Below are 23104 nucleotides of genomic sequence, written 5' to 3'. Positions count from 1 at the left end.
CATGCATCACATATTGAGCTTCACTTTGTTTCTTTGGCATGAGGATGTAGACAGGAGGAGATCAGTGCCTCAAGATGGAACTTATTTAGCTGTCATCACTTTGTAACATACAAGGCGAGACACAATAGTGTTTCATTAAAACGTTGTTTATACCTACTTATCCAGTTTATATGCAGCTTAGTGGGAGCAAGTCAGGGTTGCACAATGGATATGTTGCAATGTATTTTATTTAATTTTAAAAACCCCAATCCAATCCAAGCAAATAAATAAGACATAAAGCATCAATTCCACCACTTTCCAAAACAAAAGAGTTTGCATCGATTGAATTAGACAAATGGTTTTTAATCCCTTTATAAAAGTCACTATGCAAAAAAGTTTTTCCCATCAAGTTGGATTTTTTTCATGGAACTGAATTCAACCGTAAACTCTTTGGTTCAATGTAGTTATGAGTTTGGAAAGAACTCAAAGATCATTTGCTTGAAAAAAAAAGATGTAAAAACTTCAAAGTTTTGTTTTGTGTTGACATGTTGGAAAGGTTTGGTGCATTGCATTGTGGGATGTGGAGTCCTGTAGACAGATACATAGAAGGGTTTTTACTTCATTCTGAGATTTAATGTGTTTGCCCAAAAAAACTTCCCAACACTTTCTGCTGTTTTTGCTGAAAGTTGCAGATAAAACAATGGGGGATGTTTATTTTGGGGTTTAAACGGAAAGATCTGAATGTGTGGTGGAGACAGGTGATATCACTGGGAATACTGGGAACAAACAAGAACAAAAATGTAGTCAACCAAGTAATCACTGGCCTCCTTGTTTGGAGAATAATGTCAAAAAGAGAGTGTTTACAGTGGAGATTAAAAGAAACTTTTGAGTGCCAATTTTAACATTTTACAGCTTTTTTTTTGAGCAAATTATGTATTTATCTATTAATAATAAAAAAGATCCATTACTTCATGAATATAAACACCATTGTTTATTTTTATTCCTATTTATTTCAACTAATACGTAATGAACAGTTCCAGGTCATATTAACAAAGAGTTCCAGGTCCCCACATATAACAGAGATGAATCAAAAAGGCCATAGCCTATGAAATCCTGTGTAGCTTTCAATCCAACTCGACTGTGTGTAATAATCTTTTGTCTCTGCAAGCAGCCAATAATAATACTGCTTTTCCCCCCACTGGTGTTCAACACTTTGTTTGCTTAAGCTGCTTTTGTAATATTGAGAAATACAACAAGCATTATTATTTTATTTTATTTGATATTTTTTGACACTCAGAGGACATACAGTAGATCTGTAAAAATCTTGCTCGAGACTGTACCTCTGGTTTCTTGCCAACCTCCAGGTAGGAGCACACCGGGTGGAACGCTCCGGTCCCACACACATACAGATGGGTCTGGTTGAACGGCTGCAACACTTTGATGAAATTGGAGCACTCTCTCTGACGTAGAGAAAACAGAGAGGACATAAAGCTGGATGAACGGACAATAAATCACCCTGCAGAACGGATGACTCAGCAAATAAAGCAGTGAGAAAATAAAACACAATCCAAAAAAAAGAGAGAATAATAATAAATCTTCTTTCATTCTCAAGAGATTTTTTTTTATTTTTTTAAAAAAACATATTCGCAATATGCTATTTAATTTATTCAGCATTACTCAGATTTTACATTTCATCTCAGAACCTTTTCAACACCCATCCATCCATCCATTTTCATACCCGCTTATTCCCGTTTAACAGGGTCGCGGGGGAGCCGGATATTGGCACCGGCAGACCCCCTTTTCAACACCAAATAATAAAATAAAATAAATAAATTGAATGAAGCGAATAAAAAGATAAATAAATGGCCTGGTTTGCTGCTTTCATCCACAGACAACAGTTTCTATGCGACTAATCCGTCTTTGTTGATCCATCTTTGGACTCACATGTTTGTTTATCTGAGGGATGAACGCAGTCGTCACATGCAAAGTTTCTGCATGATCTTGTTACATTGGCCTTACTCAACTAACATGCTTAAGCACAAACTGAGATTATAAAGTTCTCTATCTTAAAAAAAAAAAAAAAAAGTGGGGAAAATAAAATAAAATAAAAGGGGAAATTAATTTTTTTCTTTTATCGATGGCACTCTTCAAAGACTAAAAGTGAAACACAATGTCTTCTACTCAAAGAATATTCCAGGGCAATGACAATAGTTTGGAGTTCATGTCTCTGACTGAGTCACAAACAGTTCCTCCATGATTTTCACACTCCAGCTAATCACCTCAGGCTTTAATACAGCGTGATTCCAATCAGTGCTTCATAAAAGCAAACAAATAAAATGCAAGCTCACAGCGTGTTTACACACTCTCCCTTTTCCAGGAATGTTCAATACACAGAATGACCACAAAAATACACAAAAATGACTCAAAAAACACACAAATCTACAACAAAAATACTGAAAAATCACAATGTAAATACACAAATTGAGAACAAAAATACACAAAACACAAACAAAAATAGGTGGGAAAAAAAGACAGAAATATACAGATTGACTGAAAACTTTACAAAACGACTCCAAAAACACACAGGATGACTGAAAAGAAATGAGAACAAAAATGGACAAAAAAGACAGACAAATACACAAAACAACAACACACTGCTGATGCCTTGACTTTCACCAATTCGAATGTATTGTAAAATATGCAAAATAAAGTCACTTCGTTGACTAGAGTTAATTTAGCAGCTGAACTAAAACTCTTGATCACTTTCCAATTGCAAAAAATCTGTGAATAAGTCCCTGGCATTGATAATATGTACAGTAGTAAAATACATCAGTGAAGTGAATAGTACCTGTGTATTTGGTGTGAAAGCACACTCAGTGATGTAGTGATGCATAGCGTCATTGGTTTGATATGTGATTAAGGTCAATGATGGCCTCGCTCTCAGATTATAATCAGACCGATGCTTTCCATATGACGCGTCAAATCTCATATTGTGTGTGCATGATTAAAATGGAGTTCTATATAGGATAGATATAGGAAGCATGCACGTGTAATCCCAATGCGAGCACAAGAGAGATTAGGTAAGGGACGTGCAGAGTCGCACACAGCTCATATAGGATAAAACAACAAAGTTACTGGAAAACATCTGTTGAAATATGAGGTTAAAATGCTGAGTCGGGGTTGGAAAAAAAAAAAAAAAAAGCTCTTACCGATAAATCTTTTCCTGCCCACTTGCATTCGTCCCTCCTGGATGGAGACGCTGGCCAAGGGATCTGCAGAGAATAGCAGCAGATTTTAGAGATGATTTGTTTCTGTTGCTCTATTATTCATCCAGGTGATGTGCTTCGCTCAGCTTCACATGGTGTGAGACATCAGGCCTGATCTGAAACATTCATGAGGTGCTTTTTCTTTTTCTGACCAAATAGAAGAAGAAGGTCCCAGGAGCTGCACTAACACACACAGCAGGTGTAGTATAGTGAATAAAAGCAGAATAGGTCCTCACCTGTGTGAAGTCGTGGCTGATGTTGACGAGGCTGAAGGAGAAGACGTGGTCCTTGGCTCCGACCACCAGTCGTCCTTTCTCCTCGTCCATGAGGAACGTGTGGTAAGATGAACTGTTGGAGAGGCCTTCAAACGTCACCAGGTTGTTGGACTCCAGCATTTCTGTGAGAACAAAGATATCACAGTGATTAATATAAAACAAAAACTGTCGACGATATGAAAGTTTTATTCACAAAATTACAACAAAAAAAGCACAAAACGATGACTAAAATATACGAAACAACATAAAAATAGACAATAAGGACAGAAAAGTACACAAAATTACAATAAAAAAAAACAAAAAACAACAAAGGACTAAGTAAAATTACTCCAAAAACACACAGAATGACTTATAACACAAAAAACAAATGTACAGATTGACTGAAAATTGACTGAAAACCAACAAAATACACAAAATGACAACAAAAATTTACAAAACAACGACAACAAATAACAAAAAAGACAGAAAAATACACAAAATGACAAAAAACTCACAAAACAATGACAAAAATACGCAAAACAACAGCAAAAATACTCAAACCTCAACCGTAATAGACAAAAAGGACAGAAAAATACACAAAAAACTCCAAAAACACACAAAATGACAGGAAAATACATATAATTACTCAAAAAACACACAAGATGACTTTAAACACACAAAACCGACAGAATCATAGAGAATGACTGACAGATATAAAAATGAAACAAATGAAATGAACAAAAATGCACAAAATGACAACAAAAATAGACAAAATTGATAGAATAATAGACAAAATGACAAAACACACATATGATAACAAAAATAGCACAAACTTTCAATATTATAGTTTTATACACTTAATTCAAAGGGCAGTGTGTGTTAAATATTCTGTCACTGCTTCACAACTCACAACTGCTCCAAATTGTCACTGATAACAACATAAACAGCAGACAATCATTTTTATGAGATAAAGACTAAGTTTAGGCCTCAGAAATTAGTAAATCAAAGATCATTTGCTTGAAAAAAGATGTTAAAAGTTGAAACGTCTGCTCAGAAGTTGTTGTTTTTTATCTCCACTGTAAACACTCTCTAAGTGACATTGTGTGAAAAGTTTTGTGCATTGCATTGTTGGATGGGGGGTCCTGTATAGACCAGATATTGTCAACTATGGGGTCAGGACCCCATTTGGGCTCACAAGACACTAGGAGGGGGTCACCAGATGCCATCAAGATACTGAGAATATTTTTTTGAACAATTTGAGCCCATTTTTGTTTCTTTTTACCTTTTTTTCTGCAACTACACCAAACTTGCCATATTTTAACCACTTTCTCTTGACATATTTTTTGCTCCTTTTGATACATTTTTGCTACATTACTCCTATTTCTGCCACTTCTCCATCACATTTCAATGCCTTTTCTGCATATTTTTTCCACTTTCAATGTTCAGCACTTTCAAACTCTTTCCACCACTTTTCCCACCTAATGTTGCATATATTGACACATTATTGTCCCATATTTCATGCTTATTCTTGCCAATTCAACCACTTTCATGATCTATCATGCCCATTATTTGCCCTATTTGTTCCAGTTATAACCCAATATTGACAATTTGAACCCTTTTTACCACTTTTTCTGTTTGCTTTTGGCCACTCTAATTTGCAACTTTTTAGAATTTAAGCATTTCCAAGAATAAACGTTTGGAAATGTGTTTGATTGGTTTGATTCCATTTTTGTTCCGTAGATTGTTCCCAGTATTCCCTGGGAACTCCACATCCCACAATGCTATGCACGCAACTTTTACAACATGTCAACACACTGAATGTTTACAGTGGAGATAAAAACAAACTTTTGAGCTGCAATTTCAACATTTTCAACATCAAACAATCTTCAATGTATTGATTTTTTAGGCTAACACTATGACTTATCATCTCCTGCAGCTTTAAGAAGACAAAGCTGTAATTAATAGATCATAGTGACTGATTTGCTGTTGGACCTGAAGTCAATAAATAAACTGTAACCTTGTCTGGGGATGGGGTCAGTTATAATTGTAATTGTGGAATTGATAATCACAATTATGAGGTAATTATACTGTAATTGTGATTGAAAACACATTTGCTGTTTTAGTCATAATTAATTGTTATTGACTTCAGGAAATAGACTTTGCAATTGTAATTGGCATTTAAAATTTAATTAAATGAAAGACTGGGGAATCATTACAGTTCAGTGGCTCACACATGTGTAGTTAAGTATTCTAAAATTATGTTTTATGTGAAGTTTTCCCACTACCATTAAAAAAAAAAAAAAAAAAAAAAACACAAAATAGGCTCAGACACCCACACCAAAAATATAAAAACCTAAATTTTCATGGATGAAAAAAGCCTAACAAAGTAACCAAGAGAAGATTATTAAAATTATTAATATTTTTATTGTGTATTTTACAGCTGATTTAAGATATGGGTCAAACTGACCCCTTAGCATTAGAGATGCTAACAGAAAGCTAACACAAGGGGAAGGCTACGTTTTATGGATTTATTTATTAAAGGCATTAAAGTATTTGTGATTAGTTGTAATTGAACTTTAGTAATTGAGGACTTAATTGTAATTGACTTACTGGGGGAGAATTATAATTGTAATTTAATTGTAGTTGGAAAAAATGCTGGTCACTGTCATCATAATTGAGTTGTAATTGAACATGGATAATTGAAGATGTAATTGTAATTAAAAATGTAATTGACCCCAACCCTGACCTCGTCAGAGTTAAACCATTCCACATCCATCCCATAACATTCCCAGACTTTTCCACTGCAGTCACATAGTTTTATCAAACTTCCAAAGATGACACAATCACATTTTATTAAATATGTAAATACATGTGAACACACAAGCAGTCACTGTTTCATTGTGAAGGAATAACTAAGTTAGACTGTTACCCATCTGTCCGTCTTCCTCTCCGTCTCTATATTTGTCCTCTCTCAGGGAGGGGGAATAAAACCAAAAATACTCATCAATGTTTTAGGAGGGAGGGAGAAAGCCCCCATACTGAAGTATGTCAGAACCCCAGAGAGCAAAGAGACCCGAGCAGGAGGAATGTTTACGTTAAAGGGAAATTTACAGAGCAGACCAAAGGTTTTACTCATTCATGAGGTCAGACTCAGTTAATCTGGGATTAGGTTAGACCAGGGTCACATGTCATATGTGTTGGAAAGAAGAGGTTCACTTTTAATTAACTCAACATTCATTTTATTTTTTATTTAACTTACTTACTTACTGACTTAAGTATTTATTCATTTATTCATTTATTTTCATTATTTATTTACTTATTCATTTATTTATTTACTTATTCATTTATTTATTTACTTTAACTTATTTATGTACTTACTTATTAACTTAATTGTGTATTCATTGACTTATTAACTTAATTATTTTTTTTGCTTATTAACTAAATTGTGTATTAACTGACTTATTAACTTTATTATGTATTTACTTACTCATTAACTTATTTATTTACTTACTTATTAACTTCATTATTTATTTTACTTACTTATTAACGTATTTATTTACTATTTAACAACTTACTTATTAGCTCATTTGTTCATTTATTTATTTATTTACTTGTGCAGATGTAAGTCAAATCTAGACGTGCAACAACATTGATTCCCATCATTTCCATGTGCGCACACACACGTGCACATCACTGTACAAACAGGATGATGGTTTACAATGGGTGCACACTGTTGTTATTGTCTTTTTCCTGGTGATTCACGTTGTTTCCTGAGTCTGAGTCGAACAGGGAGGAAACTTTAGATGTCTCCTAAATATAATCTCACACTGACTCCCACACACCACAGCAGACATGGGCCCGAACAAATACACAAGAAACGTAACAAAAACAAAAAAGGACAAAAAATACACAAAACAAGAACAGAAATACACAAAATGACTCCAAAGATTACACAAAAAAAGAGCAAAAAAACACAATAAGTTACACAAAATGACTCAAACCACAAAAACAACAGCAAAAATACACACAACTACACAACATAAATACATAAAATGACAGAAAAAACTATAACAGAAATACACAAAATGACAGAAAAATACACAAAATGATGAAGAATACACAAAACAATGACAAAATACACACAATAACCTCAAAACAAACAAAAAACGACAACAAAGTTGACAGGAAAATCTACAAAACAATTTCTTTTTTTTTTTTTAACCCAAAATGATAAAAATCCACAGAACAAAAATAAAATACATGAACCCTTATTTGTTTTTTCCTGTATTATTGATCTGATTGGTCATTATTCCTATTGCTGACATGAATGTTGATCATGTGACCTTCAGATCAGATACAATCGTTAAAGTTGCCCACAGTCCGAGGAGAAGTTGACTTATCAACATTAATGGCTTTGAAATTATTATTATTATTATTATTATTATTACTGTAAGTCATTATTAGAACACAGACAGAAAAATAACTTATTTTAATTAATTCCTATAATCTCAGCGTGGCTGATACCAGAGCTTGCTCTGTTACCATGGCGATCAATCATTAGCTGTGCAGTGAAGGCATCCGCCCGCGACCTTTGACCCTCCTTCACCTGAACCCAGTACTGCGTTTATGTGTGTGTGTGGGAGGTAGACAACAATACACACACACACACACACACACACACAGCTAGGGTTACAGACATGTTGCATTTCATGTAAAAATGTGTTTATCAAATACAACAACACACACACACACACACATATGCACACACACACACACAGAGAAAAATTGTCCATGGATGTAGTGTCCATGGCAACCAGGCATTCATCAGAGACACATCTTGGTAGAGGCTTGTGTGTGTGTGTATGTGTGTGCGTGTGTGTGCGTGTGTGTGTGTGTGTGTGTGTTTATAGAGCATATACTGTATTGTTCTTTGTTATTGGAAAAATCCTGATGTTTCCAGCCCGTGCCAGAGGTGACACAGTATATCTACACGTCTGAACTTGTGTCCCCAGCAGTGATTATTAGGAGTTGGAATGTTTCCATAAAGTTGCTTTGATTTCATTTATTCTATTCATTTTATGGCATTTTATTGATTTACGAGTGATTTAATGCATGTGTTCTCAACCTTGGGCTCAAGACCCCATTTAGTGTCTTCAGATACCTTCAAGAAACTAAGAATATTTTCTGAACAATTTGAGCCCATTTCTGCTTATTTTTACCCTTTTTCTGCAACTACACCAAACTTGCCATATTTTAACCTATTTTCATGTCATATTTTTGCTCCTTTTAATGCATTGTTGCTATATTACTTCCATTTCTGTCATTACACATTTTTTCCACTTTCAAAATATTTTTTGGCACTTGTTAACCCTTTCAACTACTTTCTCACTTAATGTCACATATGTTGACCCATTATTGTCATTTTTAACCTCTTTTCACCATATTTCATGCTTATTTTTGCCAATTTAACCACATTCACAACATGTCATGCCCGTTATTTACCAGTTTAAACTAATTGTTCCAATACTGCTACTTTGAACCCTTTTTTAACACTTTTTCTGTCTGTTTTTGGCCACTCTTATGTGCAACTTTTAACCAATTTATGTGGTTTTGTAATCCTCATTTCACTGCCTGTCCACAATTTCTAGTCACTTTCAACTCATTTTGTTTCTGATTAAAACAAGGATTTACATCTTTAAGACACTTCCTGGATAACAGTGGATATCATTCAGATTAATAGATAAATGTGGTTATCACAGATTCATAGAACAAGGATAGGCCTCATAAAGCTTTATTTAATGAACTGCAGTGGTGGTGATAATATTGAAGTTCCAGTATATCATAGAATTGGATGCGAGGCATTCTAACAGGTGTTAGCCAACATGTTTCACTCATTTTCTGTCAGTTCCTAGAAATATGAAACTATTCTGGTTTAGTGTGAGACGCGAACAGAAAAGAATGTGAATGTTGGTCGTTGTGCACAGAGAGGGATATAAAGGGGCAGATGGAAAGAAGAGAATCAACAAGCCCATGTGAGAATGATAAAAATAAACCGTTCTAGCCTCTACATTCTCCTCTTTTCTTTCTCTTTCTTACCCGCGGGGCAAAGGGAGTGTTTTCTAAGTGCTTTCTTAGAAAAAGCTGATACTAATAACCCACGCGTGGCAGAGGAAGGACTGATGTTTGGCTGTGGTTCAATGGCTTCACATGGCTTTCTGTGCAGAAAAAAAAAAAAAATATATATATATATATATATATAATCTAACCTATTCCTGAATCACTTGAAGTGTTCAAGTGACTCGGGTTAAAAAGTACAAAGCTCTCATCAGCGTTGCACAGAAAGGAAGGCAACACTTGACCTTTCCTGCATTTTGCTGTTTGCAAATATTAGCTTTGGTTTTTGCAACATGACAAATTGAGCGTCCATAAATTATTTGATAAAGTGTTAATGGTCTAAACTTTAGTTTTGAAAAGTGAAAACTGCAAAAGAAAAAAAAATGTTAGGATAGTTTGTCTAAATATTTCATATTTTGCACTGAGAGACGTAAACCTCCACCAAGCTCCAAATCTCCTCTTTAATCTAATTGATAAATTGATAAATCTGATTATATTACTCAGGATAATCAAACCGACAGAACAAAAAAATCATAAATATTTGTCAGTTATAAGCTGAGATAAGGATTTTTACATGTTGAAACTGATCCAGAATCAGAATATTGATCTGGATCCCCTCAAAAATGTAATGGAATCTTCCAAAATGTAAGGTTTATCTTTGGTTAAATTTTTTTTTTTTTTTGTCAAAATCCATTTAGTTCTTTTGAAGTATTCATTATAACAAACAAACAAACAAATGAACAAATAAACCCTGGTGAAAATGTTAATAATACATAATAATGGGCTAAAGAGGCGTAATGGAGTTTATTCTCACTGACATAACCAAATTACTTGATGTGAGATAAGGAAACATATGAACCCCACACAGAAATATCTTTTGTCTACAATTACAGCTAACCCTGAACCTAAAGTGGTGCTATATAGAATTCCATGCACATTTGTGCCACCTAGAGATGGAATTAGCACTCCCCTGGAAGTCCACATGCCCTATACAGTCCAGTTCATGTTGTGTTCAATACAAATCGGAAATCTGCATTTTCCAAGTTAAAAATTCCAATCTCTGTGTTCAAAGTGCTTTCACTGCTCCTTTGATGTATTCACCCTAACAAACCAAAAGGCAAATTCCCACTTTCCTTTTTATTAGTTGATTAGTCAAACCATGTGTTTGTGTCTTGTTTATTTGCAGCCTGAGATTTTAATTCAACTTAAACTATAAAAAAAAAAATAATTAAATTAAATTGAATTCTTCACATGCTTCTTGTTAGTTTAGACAATCCAGAGTCAAAAAAAAAAAAGAAAAAGGCTTCCTGATCTCCAACACAGTGAGGAACTAAGGCCGTTCACACCCCGGGAAACCCAACTCCTCTCAGAAGATTCTTAATATGCTCACAGATTGATCGTTTTCCAACTTTGATTAAAAATCGCTTCAGGCTGTAGAAACAGGAATAACACCATGTTGTTCAACAGTTACCCCTGAAGGGAATGTGTTCTAATAAAACCATGAGCCAGCTGTTTTTATCCACTCATCTGACTTATAGCATTAGGATTCCTTGGTGTGAATTCATTTGACTCTTTGTTGTGTCAGTGGCTTTTTACTGAGACGTTGGCTTTGCTCCGTAAAGAGGTGGACAGGTCGGGAAAAGAGAAGTGGTTTTGGCAGAACACCCACATCCTATAAAACTCAAGTACCTTCTGTTTCTTCTCTGGACTATAAACAGCATTTGTTCTTTCCCTTTTTCTGACCCACAAATCAAAACCCAATTGAGTCTTTGTATGCCTACTTTTCCCAGAGGACATGAACGTGTCTCCACAATCAGTCGACATTAGCTGTGTTTCCATTAAAGTTTTTGCACAAAATAAAAGCGATATTAGAATAATTGAGCTTTGAACGTGTTTCCATTGAAGGTTGTTGTGGGGCCTTGTTACTCCCGCGAGACTTCTCTGCAGGAAGATGGACCCTCCAAACATCTTTATAATACTCTGCATTCCTTTGTTGTTTCACGTCTAATGTGGCACTAATATTTTTTTAAGTATAATGCTAAGATATGTCTGGGTTTCCTCTTCTGTCCACACATACCACGTTTTCCCAGAGAAAAGTGGTCATGTGACCAGGTACACCTCGTCATGTAACGTGTAATTGCTTTTGCGATACATTTCAATATGGAAACATCTAAAATACCTCCTCATGAAAGCGTAATATTTGATATTTGAGTGTTTCATACAAATTCAGGTGTTTCCAATAGTTGTTTTTTTTTTGTTTTTTTCCCGCTATTTAGAATTTGTGCATTTTTATGCACAGTGATTGGTTTGATACAATTTAATACTGATGTACAGACCATGACACAAGAAACAGGAGAACCAGAGCAGAAGTCATTTCTGTGCTTCGTGTTTAGCACCTCAATGCTAAACATGTAGCAACTAGCACCTCAATGCTAAACATGTAGCAGCTAGCACCTCAATGCTAAACATGTAGCAGCGAGCACCTAAATCCTAAACATGTAGCAGGTTGCACCTCAATGCTAAACATGTAGCAGCTAGCACCTCAATGCTAAACATGTAGCAGCAAGCACCTCAAAGCTAAACATGTAGCAGCAAGCACCTCAATGCTAAACATGTAGCAGCGAGCACCTCAATGCTAAACATGTAGCAGCTAGCACCTCAATGCTAAACATGTAGCAGCAAGCACCTCAATGCTAAACATGTAGCAGCGAGCACCTCAATGCTAAACATGTAGCAGCTAGCACCTAAATCCTAAACATGTAGCAGCGAGCACAGTCAACGGGCCTAGTCTGAGCAGACAGTGTCTCTAATCCACACTGGACAAGATGACAGAATTCAGACCCAAAATGAATAAATCCAAGAGTGACAAATGAACAAAGTCAGTGGATGAATTATTGTAGTGGACAGTCAACCATTCTCTGTGGTAGAGGATGTGGGCGGAGCTAGAAGCGCTGCTACAGATAGCATCATCTGACCCAAATAATCAACTGCTATATAGAAAGACTATTTCAAACTAAATTCATCAGCTTCATCAGTTGCTCTGTTTATTTCATGCCACAGATATTCTAACTATTTTGTACAGTTTAGTTTCCACTTCTCTGGAATGTTCTGTACTAAGTGCTGTTTTCATATTTGTATACACAAAAACACATTTGTTTACAAGTTTATAAAAATATAGATTAGTTAAATTGAAGTTAGTGCTTTGTAAACAATGCTATCATAATATTCCTTGTTAATTCATTACACATTATGTTATAACTATAAAAAATATATATAATAAACACTATTTTGTTGTTTATGCTCATGTATTGTTTTCATTGATTCAGTCATATCCCAAAATTAACTTAAACTGAAAAAGGTTGCTTCTACTGTCGAATATTGTCAGTCTGTAATTAACTTGATTCATTTTTTAATCAAGTCCCACCTTTAGTAAAAACATTTTAATGATATTAAAGTGCTTTTTTCAAAATGTTAATGTTTCCATTACCAGTTTGTATTAAGCAATTTAGATTTTGTGCACTTCCAAGGGTAATGGAAACACAGCTAGTACGACCTAACGTATGGACAGAGTTGTAATGCTGCATTCACACCGGATGGGTCATGAAATGTCCGTACGTCTAGATTACATACAAAGTCAATGGACAGATGTGTCCTAGATGCAAAATCTTTCCTGCTCGGCAGTACGGTCCAATCCGCACGTCAAGTGCGGATTGGACCGTACAAAGGCATCTTTGAAAGTCGGCACTGAGCTAGGATAGCATTAGTCGCTAATCACACCGGCTTTTTTCGCTTGTGGTTTATGTTTATGAGAGGAGAAAAAGAAGCTCAGCCCCTCGCTTTAGCAGGCAGTGAAACTACCAAGATGGATGTGTTGCTGGTGGGAGGCACTTCGCTTCAGAAGTGCGTATGAAGCACATGGGGACATTTTTTGATCCTGCAGACCCTGCGGTACGTTTCATGCAGCAGATGCGTCCAGTGCCGCAGAAGACGCATTCGGTGTGAACGCAGCATAAAGAGTACCGATATAACCTATTCACGTTGAAGCACTGTACTTGATTTAAATTGAACTCAAGTACAAGTAAAAAAGTAGATCAATTAAATAGTACTCAAAGTAAAAGTTACTAGTTACTTTCACCTCCCACATTTATTGTTGGTAATAAATATTGCCATGGTTCACTTGCATACATTAAACATCTCATGAATAAACTTAAAAAGGAAGAGACAAAAGCATTTGTATAAAATCAAAGGTTTGTCAAAATGTACAATTTAAAAAAAAACAATAACACCAATGAATTCAATTCAAAATAAAAAGAAATCATCAGGCTCTAAGTATAAATACATTTATTCTCTAAAATTGAGAAAATAACCTACATTCAATGCTCTTTTGGCGCCATGCATTATACTGTAGGCTTAATTTGATTATGATTTGATGAATTTGATTGTTGTCTGGTCATTTCATTTCTTGTAGTTTCAAAATGTCCATTGATCATATTAAAACAAAAAATTCCAAGTATCCATTAAAGTAACTTAATTACAGTAACGTGAGTCCTTGTAATCAGTTACTTTCACCTATGGATTTAGTCATATACCAAAATCCAATTAAATTGAGAAAACGTTGCTTCTCTTGTCAAGATTCATTCATTACAAAGTCTCTAACTAGTCTCAACTTTTTTAATCATGTTCCAACTCTTTTTAGCGATATCTGAGCATGTTTTCATTGAGCTTCTTAGATTTTGCACATTTCCAAGGATAAAGGAAACACAGCTAATGGTGGGAGCTAACGTCTGAATTACCGTAGCTAATCTTTGTCACCAAAGCGTTGATACAGTTGGAGCTTCTTGATGTTTAGAAAGCTGTGGGATACCAACGTTTTCTTTAGCCCTTCTCCACTGCCCTCCTGCCCTGAAACTCTCACTTTCAAAGGTCCGTTGCATTCTCCCGAGCTTTGATAGTCTGTAGGTTTATGTGGACGCTGGTCAGTTGAAGTTGATCAGAGAGACTCATGGGAGTTAAGAACAAGCTGCTGCTCCTGCATGGGTTCACACATGAGAAATAAACATGTCCCTGCAGTGAAGTCGGGGGAGAGTTGGAAAAACACTGAAATGTATTTAGATTTACTCCTGATATTCCAGGTGACACGGAGGGGTCAGGGTTCGTTCACCTCACGCACCCCCCGCGTCACACAGAGCCCGCTGTGTTTCCCACTTCTCACGCTGTCTGAAACAGGTGCTGTCCGGCCGTTCAACGCAGTGAATCCAATTTCTCCCAGTCAGTAAATCCACTTCACTTAATACTGTGGCATTAACCAATTTGCACGATGGTGTCAGTGATTCACATGCAATAGTTCCTATAGTTACAGGATGCTTGAAACCTTACAGTAGATCTAATTAATAACTCTACGTCCATACTAACTCTGACTTATCTTATTTTAAAGTTAGAGAACTGATAAAAATCTTCAAAGTTGCAACTGAATAAACAAGATTCCCCCTGAAATTCCCTGAATTGAGACTCTTTGGCTCCCGTTGGCTCTGATGGCCTGGCTACATCTTTGGGCCCGGGGCGGCGCTTGGGTTCACAGAAGCGGTTCTTGCACAAACATTGGTCAAGGATGCACTGGCATGCCTTGGGCTGTGGGATGGGTTGAACTTTGGACACGTTGATCCCAAATACCAGTTTTAGGTATAACCACTCACTCCTTCCCTCTGTTCACCGCCACCACCATTATACCTAATAAAATAATTCTGGACGTATCAGTAGATTTTAAATATGTACAAGGATTAATTTGATTTAATTTAATTGTATCTTTTTTTAGTATTTTATTTTGAAGTGAATTGAAATTATCTCTGCATTTATTAATATAAAAACACATTTTCTATTTCATACTGTATTGGATTCATTCAGTTATTTATTGGAAAAATTGAGACAAACAAATTGACACCCACAGAAAACTAAAATTCTTTATCTTTTCAACCTTGTCCTGGTTTTTAAACCAGATGTTTACAGTCTTGGTCTTGGGGTTCTGGTTCTGGTTCTGGTTCTGGTCTCTGATGGAGATCTCACTGTATGACTGAGCTTCACCAAAGCGGCATAAAGTGAGCGATAACCTCCCAGGTATCATTTGCTATCTACAGATGGTCACATATCCGTGTGTGTGTGTGTGTGTGTGTGTGTAATTATGGATCCCCAGTGCTGAGAGAGAAACATTTCTCTTTGGCTGAGCCATCTGCTGCTGAAACAGACCTACTCCATTCATCCTGAGGATAATTACCGTGAAGGAAAGAACCGAGTGGAAAAATGACATTCAGGAAAAAGAAGAAGAGGAAGAGATGATGCTCAGCTGCCATGGAGAGTATCTGCTGCCACTTTTCATGCAAAACTGACAGCAGCAGTTGATCAGAATGGAGATAAAGTGACAAGAGGAGCAAATGTAGTGATGGAATCCACACATGCTTCATTCATTTCAACAAAATACAGAAGCGGATGTAAAGTAAAGTGAAGTCACTTAAAGGGATCATGTGGGATAAATGTGGCCTAAAATATTTGAAATGTCAATATTAAAAGATCTATGTCTAACAAAACATTATTTTGCACCTTATTTGTTTTATTAACTTTTAAAAAATGGGACTACTTTACAGTTTTAGAGCCGGTGGTCCTCCATCTTTAAATCACGTGATTGATGATGTCACACGGCCCCACTGCCTGTAAACATCCCATTGTTTTCTATTGGAGTGAAGCATTCAGCCTGCATTTTAGATCATTTAGCAGCTTTTTCTTGTTATAATTATACTTCACACTGTGCAATAATTATATTTAATATTCCTGCAATAGTTTTTACATTTCATACTGTGCAATATTTATATTTTCATCTTTTCAACACTACATTTCATACTGTACAAATATTTACTTTATTTTCTGCAATATCTATTCATAATTTACTACACTGCTACCTGTAAATAACTCCTACCATACTTAGCCCATCATTCCTTAAATAGAGTTTCTATTTATATTATTTTTTGTTGTTTTTCTTTGAGCTGTTTGCACATTAAAGTGAAGCCAAATAAATCTAGTTGTACAATTGTATAATGACAATAAAGGCATTCTGATTCTGATTGTGCTGCTTTTGGTTGCTCTAAATAATCAGGAAAAGTTCAATATAACAATGTAACTCTCTTTTGTTTACCAAAAATTTGTGACCGCAGGACGCGAGAGTTCTAACTCTACGGTTTGGAAGTAGACAATGAAGCAGAGAAGAAGAGCTCCCCTAAGGGACCTTTACTCTCCCATAAACAGTGCGCTGACACACTCACACAGATTGTTGAAGGAATCCCACCCAAAGGGACTTCTCTCCTCAGGGTTTGTACGTCTTCAACATTCTGTGATTACTTGCTAACTTCAGCCACCATAGCATGTCAGCGCACTGAGCTCTTCTTCTCTGCTTCATTGTCTACTACCAAACGGCTGAGTTGGAACTGACACCCCCTGCAGTCATAGATTTTCTGGTCACAACTGTTTTTATCCTCTTTGGGTAAACAAAAGAGGTTTACTACGACATCTTCACCTTTCCGTTATTATTTAGAGCACATGTGTCAAACTCATGGCCCAGGGGCCAAATCCAGCCGTTTGGAGCATACAATTCGACCCGCAGAAGAAAAGAAAAATCACAGAGAAAACATGAATCAATGTGTAAATAAAACAACAATATTTCTCTTAATTACATGTAAACAAGTGAAAGTAAATACAAGTGAAGATGCTGTTGGGACTGATATGGGTCACTTATTGCTCGAATATTGTCAGTTTCTTGCACATTTTGTATTTTATGTATACGTAGAAGTGTAAACTAGGGTGAAATAATGTTGAAATTTCTCGTTTTCATACATAAAATCTGTGGCCCACTTGAGATCAAACTGCTCCATATTTGGCCCCTGAAATAAAATGAGTTTGACACCCCTGATTAAAAGCAACTGAAAGCAGCACAAGTTGTCATTTTGACTGAAAAAGCTGCTAAATGATCTAAAAAGTAGGCTGAATGCTTCACTCCAATAGAAAACAATGGCACACAACAAGGCAGTGGGGCCGTGTGACATCATCAATCACGTCATTTCAAGATGGAGGAACATAGGCTTAAACCGTTTAGTAGTCCCATTTTTAAAAGTTAATAAAAATGAATATGGTGCAAAATAATAAGGCATAGATCTTCTAATAAGTACATTTCAAAGATTTTAGGCCACATTTGTAAAAACAGCAGAGGATCCCTTTATCATACAGTAGGATCAATACATCTCTTCCAGTCTGAGTGGGTCGTGTATAATTCCTGTTTATTAGTCCCTCCTGATCATTAAGTCACTGCAGCTGAAGTTTTACTGCCACAAATATCTTTCCAATGACTTCGTGTTTACCTCAGCTAATTAAACATGAACACATCACATAGCGTGAGTAAAATTAGTCCCTGAAAAGTAACAGTATCTTTACGTCCAACACATCTTATATTGTATAAAAAAGAGAGAGAGGAGTATTTACTGTGGGACGAGTGAGTGTAAGCCATAAAGTTTAACAGCCTATAAAGCATTTATACGCTTGTTGGAAATCTCTTTACATCAGTCATCGTTAGCAGTGATCTCCAGGGGATTAAGAGGGCACAGTTACAACAGTATTCTATACACCACACAGTTTCAAACTCAAGGCCTGGGGGCCAAAACCGGCCTTTGAGAGCATCCGATTTGGCCTGCAGGAGAAAGTAAATGACCAGATAATTCAGTTGAAGACACCAGAGCTTCAGACAATCAATGAAATTCCAACGTGTTTGCCAGAGAGCTCAGTTTTCCATCATTTTTTTAATTGCAAATTGTATAAAAATCCTGGAGTTTTCCTCAATCATCCACGTTTCTCAAAATTCACTAAAAATTGGCAACAAAATGAATATTGCTGATGGGGTGTCAAACGCATTATTGTTCAAGGGCCAAATACGGACCAGTTTGATTACAAGTGGGCTGCAGATTTTTGGAGGGAAAATTAACAATTTCAACATTAATGTGCTAAAGTTTGCACTTCCAATTATAAATTCGACATAATTTAATTTTGCTCTATGTCAGACCCTAAATGGGGTCGAGGACCATATTTAGGGTCATGGGACACTGGGAAATGCCTTCAAAACACTAAGAATATTTGTTGAACAATTTGAGCAAAGTTTTGTTTATTTTTACTCTTTTTCTGCAACTACACCACACTTGCCATATTTTAACCTATTTTCAATACTTTTTATAGTTATATTTTTGCTCCTTTGTATGCATTTTTGCTACATTACTCTCATTTCTGCTATTTCTCTATCAAATTCTAATGCCTTTTTTGCAAATTTTTTCCATTCTCAAGACATTTTCAGCACTTAAATAAACCCTATAAACCCTTTCCACCACTTTTCCCACCATTATTTGCAGGTTTAAACTAATTGTTCCAACTTTTTAAATGATGTTACCCCAACCTACTATTTCTGCTACTTTTAAGCCAATATTGACACTTTGAACCTTTTTTTTTTTTTTTTTTTTTTAAATACCACTTTTTCTCTCTGTATTTGCAACTTTTAACCAATTTCTGTGGATTTTAAAATCCCAAATTCACCACCTTTTTTCATCATTTTTGGTAACTTTTAACCAATTTTATTTGTGATTAAAACAAGGATTTACATCTTTAAGATAACTATATATACTATGGCCCAAATAATAATAGTGAACTTCCTGGATAACAGTGGATTTTATTCAGATGAATAAATAAATGTTATTATCACAGATTCATAGAACAATGAACCATTATTTTGCTGACTTTATAGATGGACCCCAAAAATCTCTCCCCTTTATTCCCCCTTATAGATGACCCTGTCTCCACATGACTGTTCTTCAATATTCATGTCTGTGTTCAACCACCTTCAGGTACAGTGGGGGTCCCTGGTCTTTGGCAGCTTTATTTTGGGGGTCGTGGGCTGAAGAGGTTGAGAACCACTGATTTATTTTACCCTTGAAACCCCTAAAGAATATAGAGAATGATAAACCAATCAAAAACCAACCTTTGTAGGAGAGTTTCAGACGTGGGACATTGTTCTTGGTCTGTTGGACGTTGCTGCCCTGCGTCCTGAGCACAGGCACACTGCACAGCAGCACAATGATGTTCCAGAAGAAGCCCATGTTCCTTTGGGCTACAAAGATCCAGATCAGTTTGCCTCAGAAAAAAATATTCTTGTTGGCAGGACGCCTGGTCCTCTTCAGGTCTTTTCCTGCTCCAAGGGGTCAAAAACCCAAAATTAGAGTCCAACTCCAAAGGAGATCAAAGCTGCAGAGCAGAGTTGGGGGAAAGTCGATGCATGTTGTCCTCCCAAAGCCGAGCACTTCACCTGAAGCAACACAACTACATTAGAGTCAGCTTCTAGAGTCACACTGACTGCATGGAACTCTGTCTAAACACTGATCTGAGTCACAGTTGAGTCTCTACCTTCACCTACAAACCAAAAAGCCAACAGGTCCTCATTGTTCCAGCTGTTACTCCACTCACTCACTAACACACTGTGTCTGCCTTCACTACTTCACTTCACCCTCTCTCAGCTATAGTTGAGTGTAGCCCTGTCCTCTCAGCACAAGGCACACAGTGCAAGTGAGAACAGCTGAGGTAGACAGCTCAGAGAACTGGGAGAGGAAGCAACTAGAGGGAGGGAGGGAGGGAGGGAGGGGGAGGAAGGCTGAGAGCTGCAGGAGAGAGAGATAGAGAGAGTGAGAAATGAAAGGCAGAGCAGTGTAGGCGGGAGAAATAAAATCAATGAGTCGTAGAGAGGAGTGAAGGTTCTGGTTCAGGTTAGAGGTTATAGTGAGGGAGCAGAAAAACACAGTTCAGTATTAACATGGAACAATTGAACAAAATACACACTTTTGTATTTTTACCTTCACCAAAGATCTCATATTTCCACCATCGTTTCTTAATTTATTTGGGTGTATGTTCTTCTGTTAGCAGGATTACATTGGTTTCAAAACTTTTTCTGTTGAGCCCTCCTTTAAAGGGCAAACATTTTTCAGCCCCCCATGCCATCACAACAAAATGATAAAATGTTACCTTTATGGATAAAGGTAAAAATTGTGATTCTTCTTCAAAACTCATAGAAATAACAAGTATAATAAATAACTAAATAATAATAAGTGTGCAATCACATATTCTAAATGTGACCCCCCCACCTGCCATGACCTCACGCTCCCCCTAGAACAGATCTTAGATATTTTTTATACCAAAGACAAATCCTACTTCATGGAAGACTCCATTAAAGTTTGGAGAGGATTCGGATCAATATACTGATTCTAAATCAGTTTCAATAGTCAGTTTTTTATTACCGCCACCAAGGAAACCATATTTTCACCAGTTTGTTTGTTTGTTTGTTTGTCTGTTAGCAGGAATACTTCAAAAGCATGAAACAGATTTTGCCAACATTTTAACCAAATATATACCTTACATTATAGAAGATTCCATTACATGTTTGAGGGCATCCAGATCAATATCCTGATCCTGGATCAGTTTTAGAAATCTAAAAATTTGGACCAACTGTATGGTTATCAATGAGATTATTGAGCCTTTAAAGTGTGAATGATGATGGTACTATGATGAGGATCATTGATCCAGATAACTTACGATATCTGTAAAAGAAGAAATTTGGAGTTTGGAGAATGTTTGACTCCTACTCTTGTTTTCCTTTATTTCCTGGAGTCTACATACTTCTCATGAGACAGCTAAAAAAAAACAAATACATAAGTGTGCTGTACACAGAAAAGCTTTAACACACGTACATTATATTCTAAAGTAAATTTTAAAGTTTCTGTATCCAACATGGTTTTACATTTGACTAATAATCCAGGAAATGATCATGAAACTAGATAAAACAGAGAGATATGATCCATGGCTGGAGGGAGACACCTAATCAGAACAACGTTGGACTGGCTTCTCCGAATGTGATGTAACTGCAGCTCGTTTTCACCTGACTCTCTAATGGATTAGTGATAAAGTCCTTGGTTGATGTGGAACTATCTGAACCAACGCACAGAACAATCAGGTAACTGGAGGAGTGATGGCGCCGCTCACCAGACAAAAACACAACTTCCAGGAAAACGCTTTTCCTCTAACAAGCATCACACAAATGTTCAAGCTGAGGTGAGACTAATTGTGTGTAGGTTAGTGATAAGCCTTCAACATCATCATCATCATCTGTGAGCCAACAGGAGACCTAGGGTGAAGACTCCCACGCCGTGACAGCTGTGTGGTTTCCTCTCACATTCTGATTTATCATTGTCCTTCTTTTTTTTTTTTTATCAAATGCATTGTTTATTATTAATACAGGCAGACTTCATAACAAATTAAAGCAGTGACTTTAAGACAAAGATTAATTGAATGAGTGTTTTATTGTGAAAGGAGGTTCCCCTGTCTTTTTAAGCGTTCCAAATGAGATGTCAATCTGGCTCTAAACAGCGTGGCCCTCAGTGAGCTGAATAGTTCTGGTGGTGAATGATAATGACTTCAGTGGTTGAGGGCGCTAACAGCCTGTATCCGTCTGGATAAAGAGCCATCAGACAGTGGGAGGAGAGCTGAACTGATCCCGTTGGAGAACTGATGGGCCTCATGGTTATGCTAATACGAGCTGGCGCTGGACGCCGGAGTCTATGGGGAACGAGTGTCACGCCAATTTCTGCGGCTTTGCAAAATGGAGCGGATTAGGAGCTGGAACAAGTGGATCCTTATCTTCAGCCCTGTGAGGTGATGTGCATCATACAATCCTTTTTTTATTTGAAAGGGAGTCATTCTTCAAAATCCTCCATCAAAAAAAAAATGTTTAAAGTCTGTTAGGAAGTCATTTAAAAACACTTGCTTAATGCAATGACAACAAAAATGCACAAAATGACTCCCAAAACACACAAGGCAAGGACAAACATACACAAAATGACAGAAAATTGTACATAACCATAACAAAAATGCACAAAGTGACTCCAAAAACACAAAATGACAACACAAATGCACAAAATGAATCCCAAAACACACAAGGTGACTAAAAAAATACACAAACTACTACAAAAATACACAAAATGACAGAAAAATGTACATAACAACAACAAAAATGCACAAGGTGACTCCAAAAACACAATATGACAACAAAAATGCACAAAATTACACAAGACGACTACAAAAATACAAAAAAATTACAGAAAAATATAAAAATGGACCGGAATAAGAGCTGGAACAAGTGAATACTCATCTTTAGCCCTGTGCTTGATGCAATCACATAAAAATGTTATTTAATGTTGGTAAAATAGTTTAGAAATATTACGTTTCCTTCAAACTCTCTCACCTTTTATAAAAAGCCGACTGAATAACACTTTTCTGAGTGTTCTTGACTATCATCACTTTGTATGGAAGCCAAAGGACGCAGCGGTTTCAATGGCCGGGGCCTCTTCCTCAAGCACCAATTAAACGTCGTCT

The 23104-nt window shown here is 36.4% G+C and overlaps 1 protein-coding gene across 1 annotated transcript in view; it reads right to left on the bottom strand.

The window, feature by feature from the left end:
• The window catches only part of sema3ab (sema domain, immunoglobulin domain (Ig), short basic domain, secreted, (semaphorin) 3Ab), a 40122-nt gene extending 20337 nt beyond the window's left edge, over positions 1-19785 (bottom strand). The window contains exons 1-4 of the mRNA XM_028449467.1: positions 19668-19785; positions 3482-3642; positions 3189-3251; positions 1320-1439 (exon numbers count right to left, since the gene is read on the bottom strand). Coding sequence (XP_028305268.1) covers positions 1320-1439; positions 3189-3251; positions 3482-3642; positions 19668-19785 — 462 coding nt within the window. The remainder of the gene's footprint in view (positions 1-1319; positions 1440-3188; positions 3252-3481; positions 3643-19667) is intronic.
• Positions 19786-23104: the final 3319 nt, after the last annotated feature.

The sequence above is a fragment of the Gouania willdenowi genome, chromosome 6, assembly GCF_900634775.1.
Source record: "Gouania willdenowi chromosome 6, fGouWil2.1, whole genome shotgun sequence".
Taxonomy (NCBI): Eukaryota; Metazoa; Chordata; class Actinopteri; order Blenniiformes; family Gobiesocidae; genus Gouania; species Gouania willdenowi.
The sequence above is the reverse complement of the archived record's forward strand: the minus strand, read 5'-3'. Positions and strand labels throughout refer to the sequence as shown.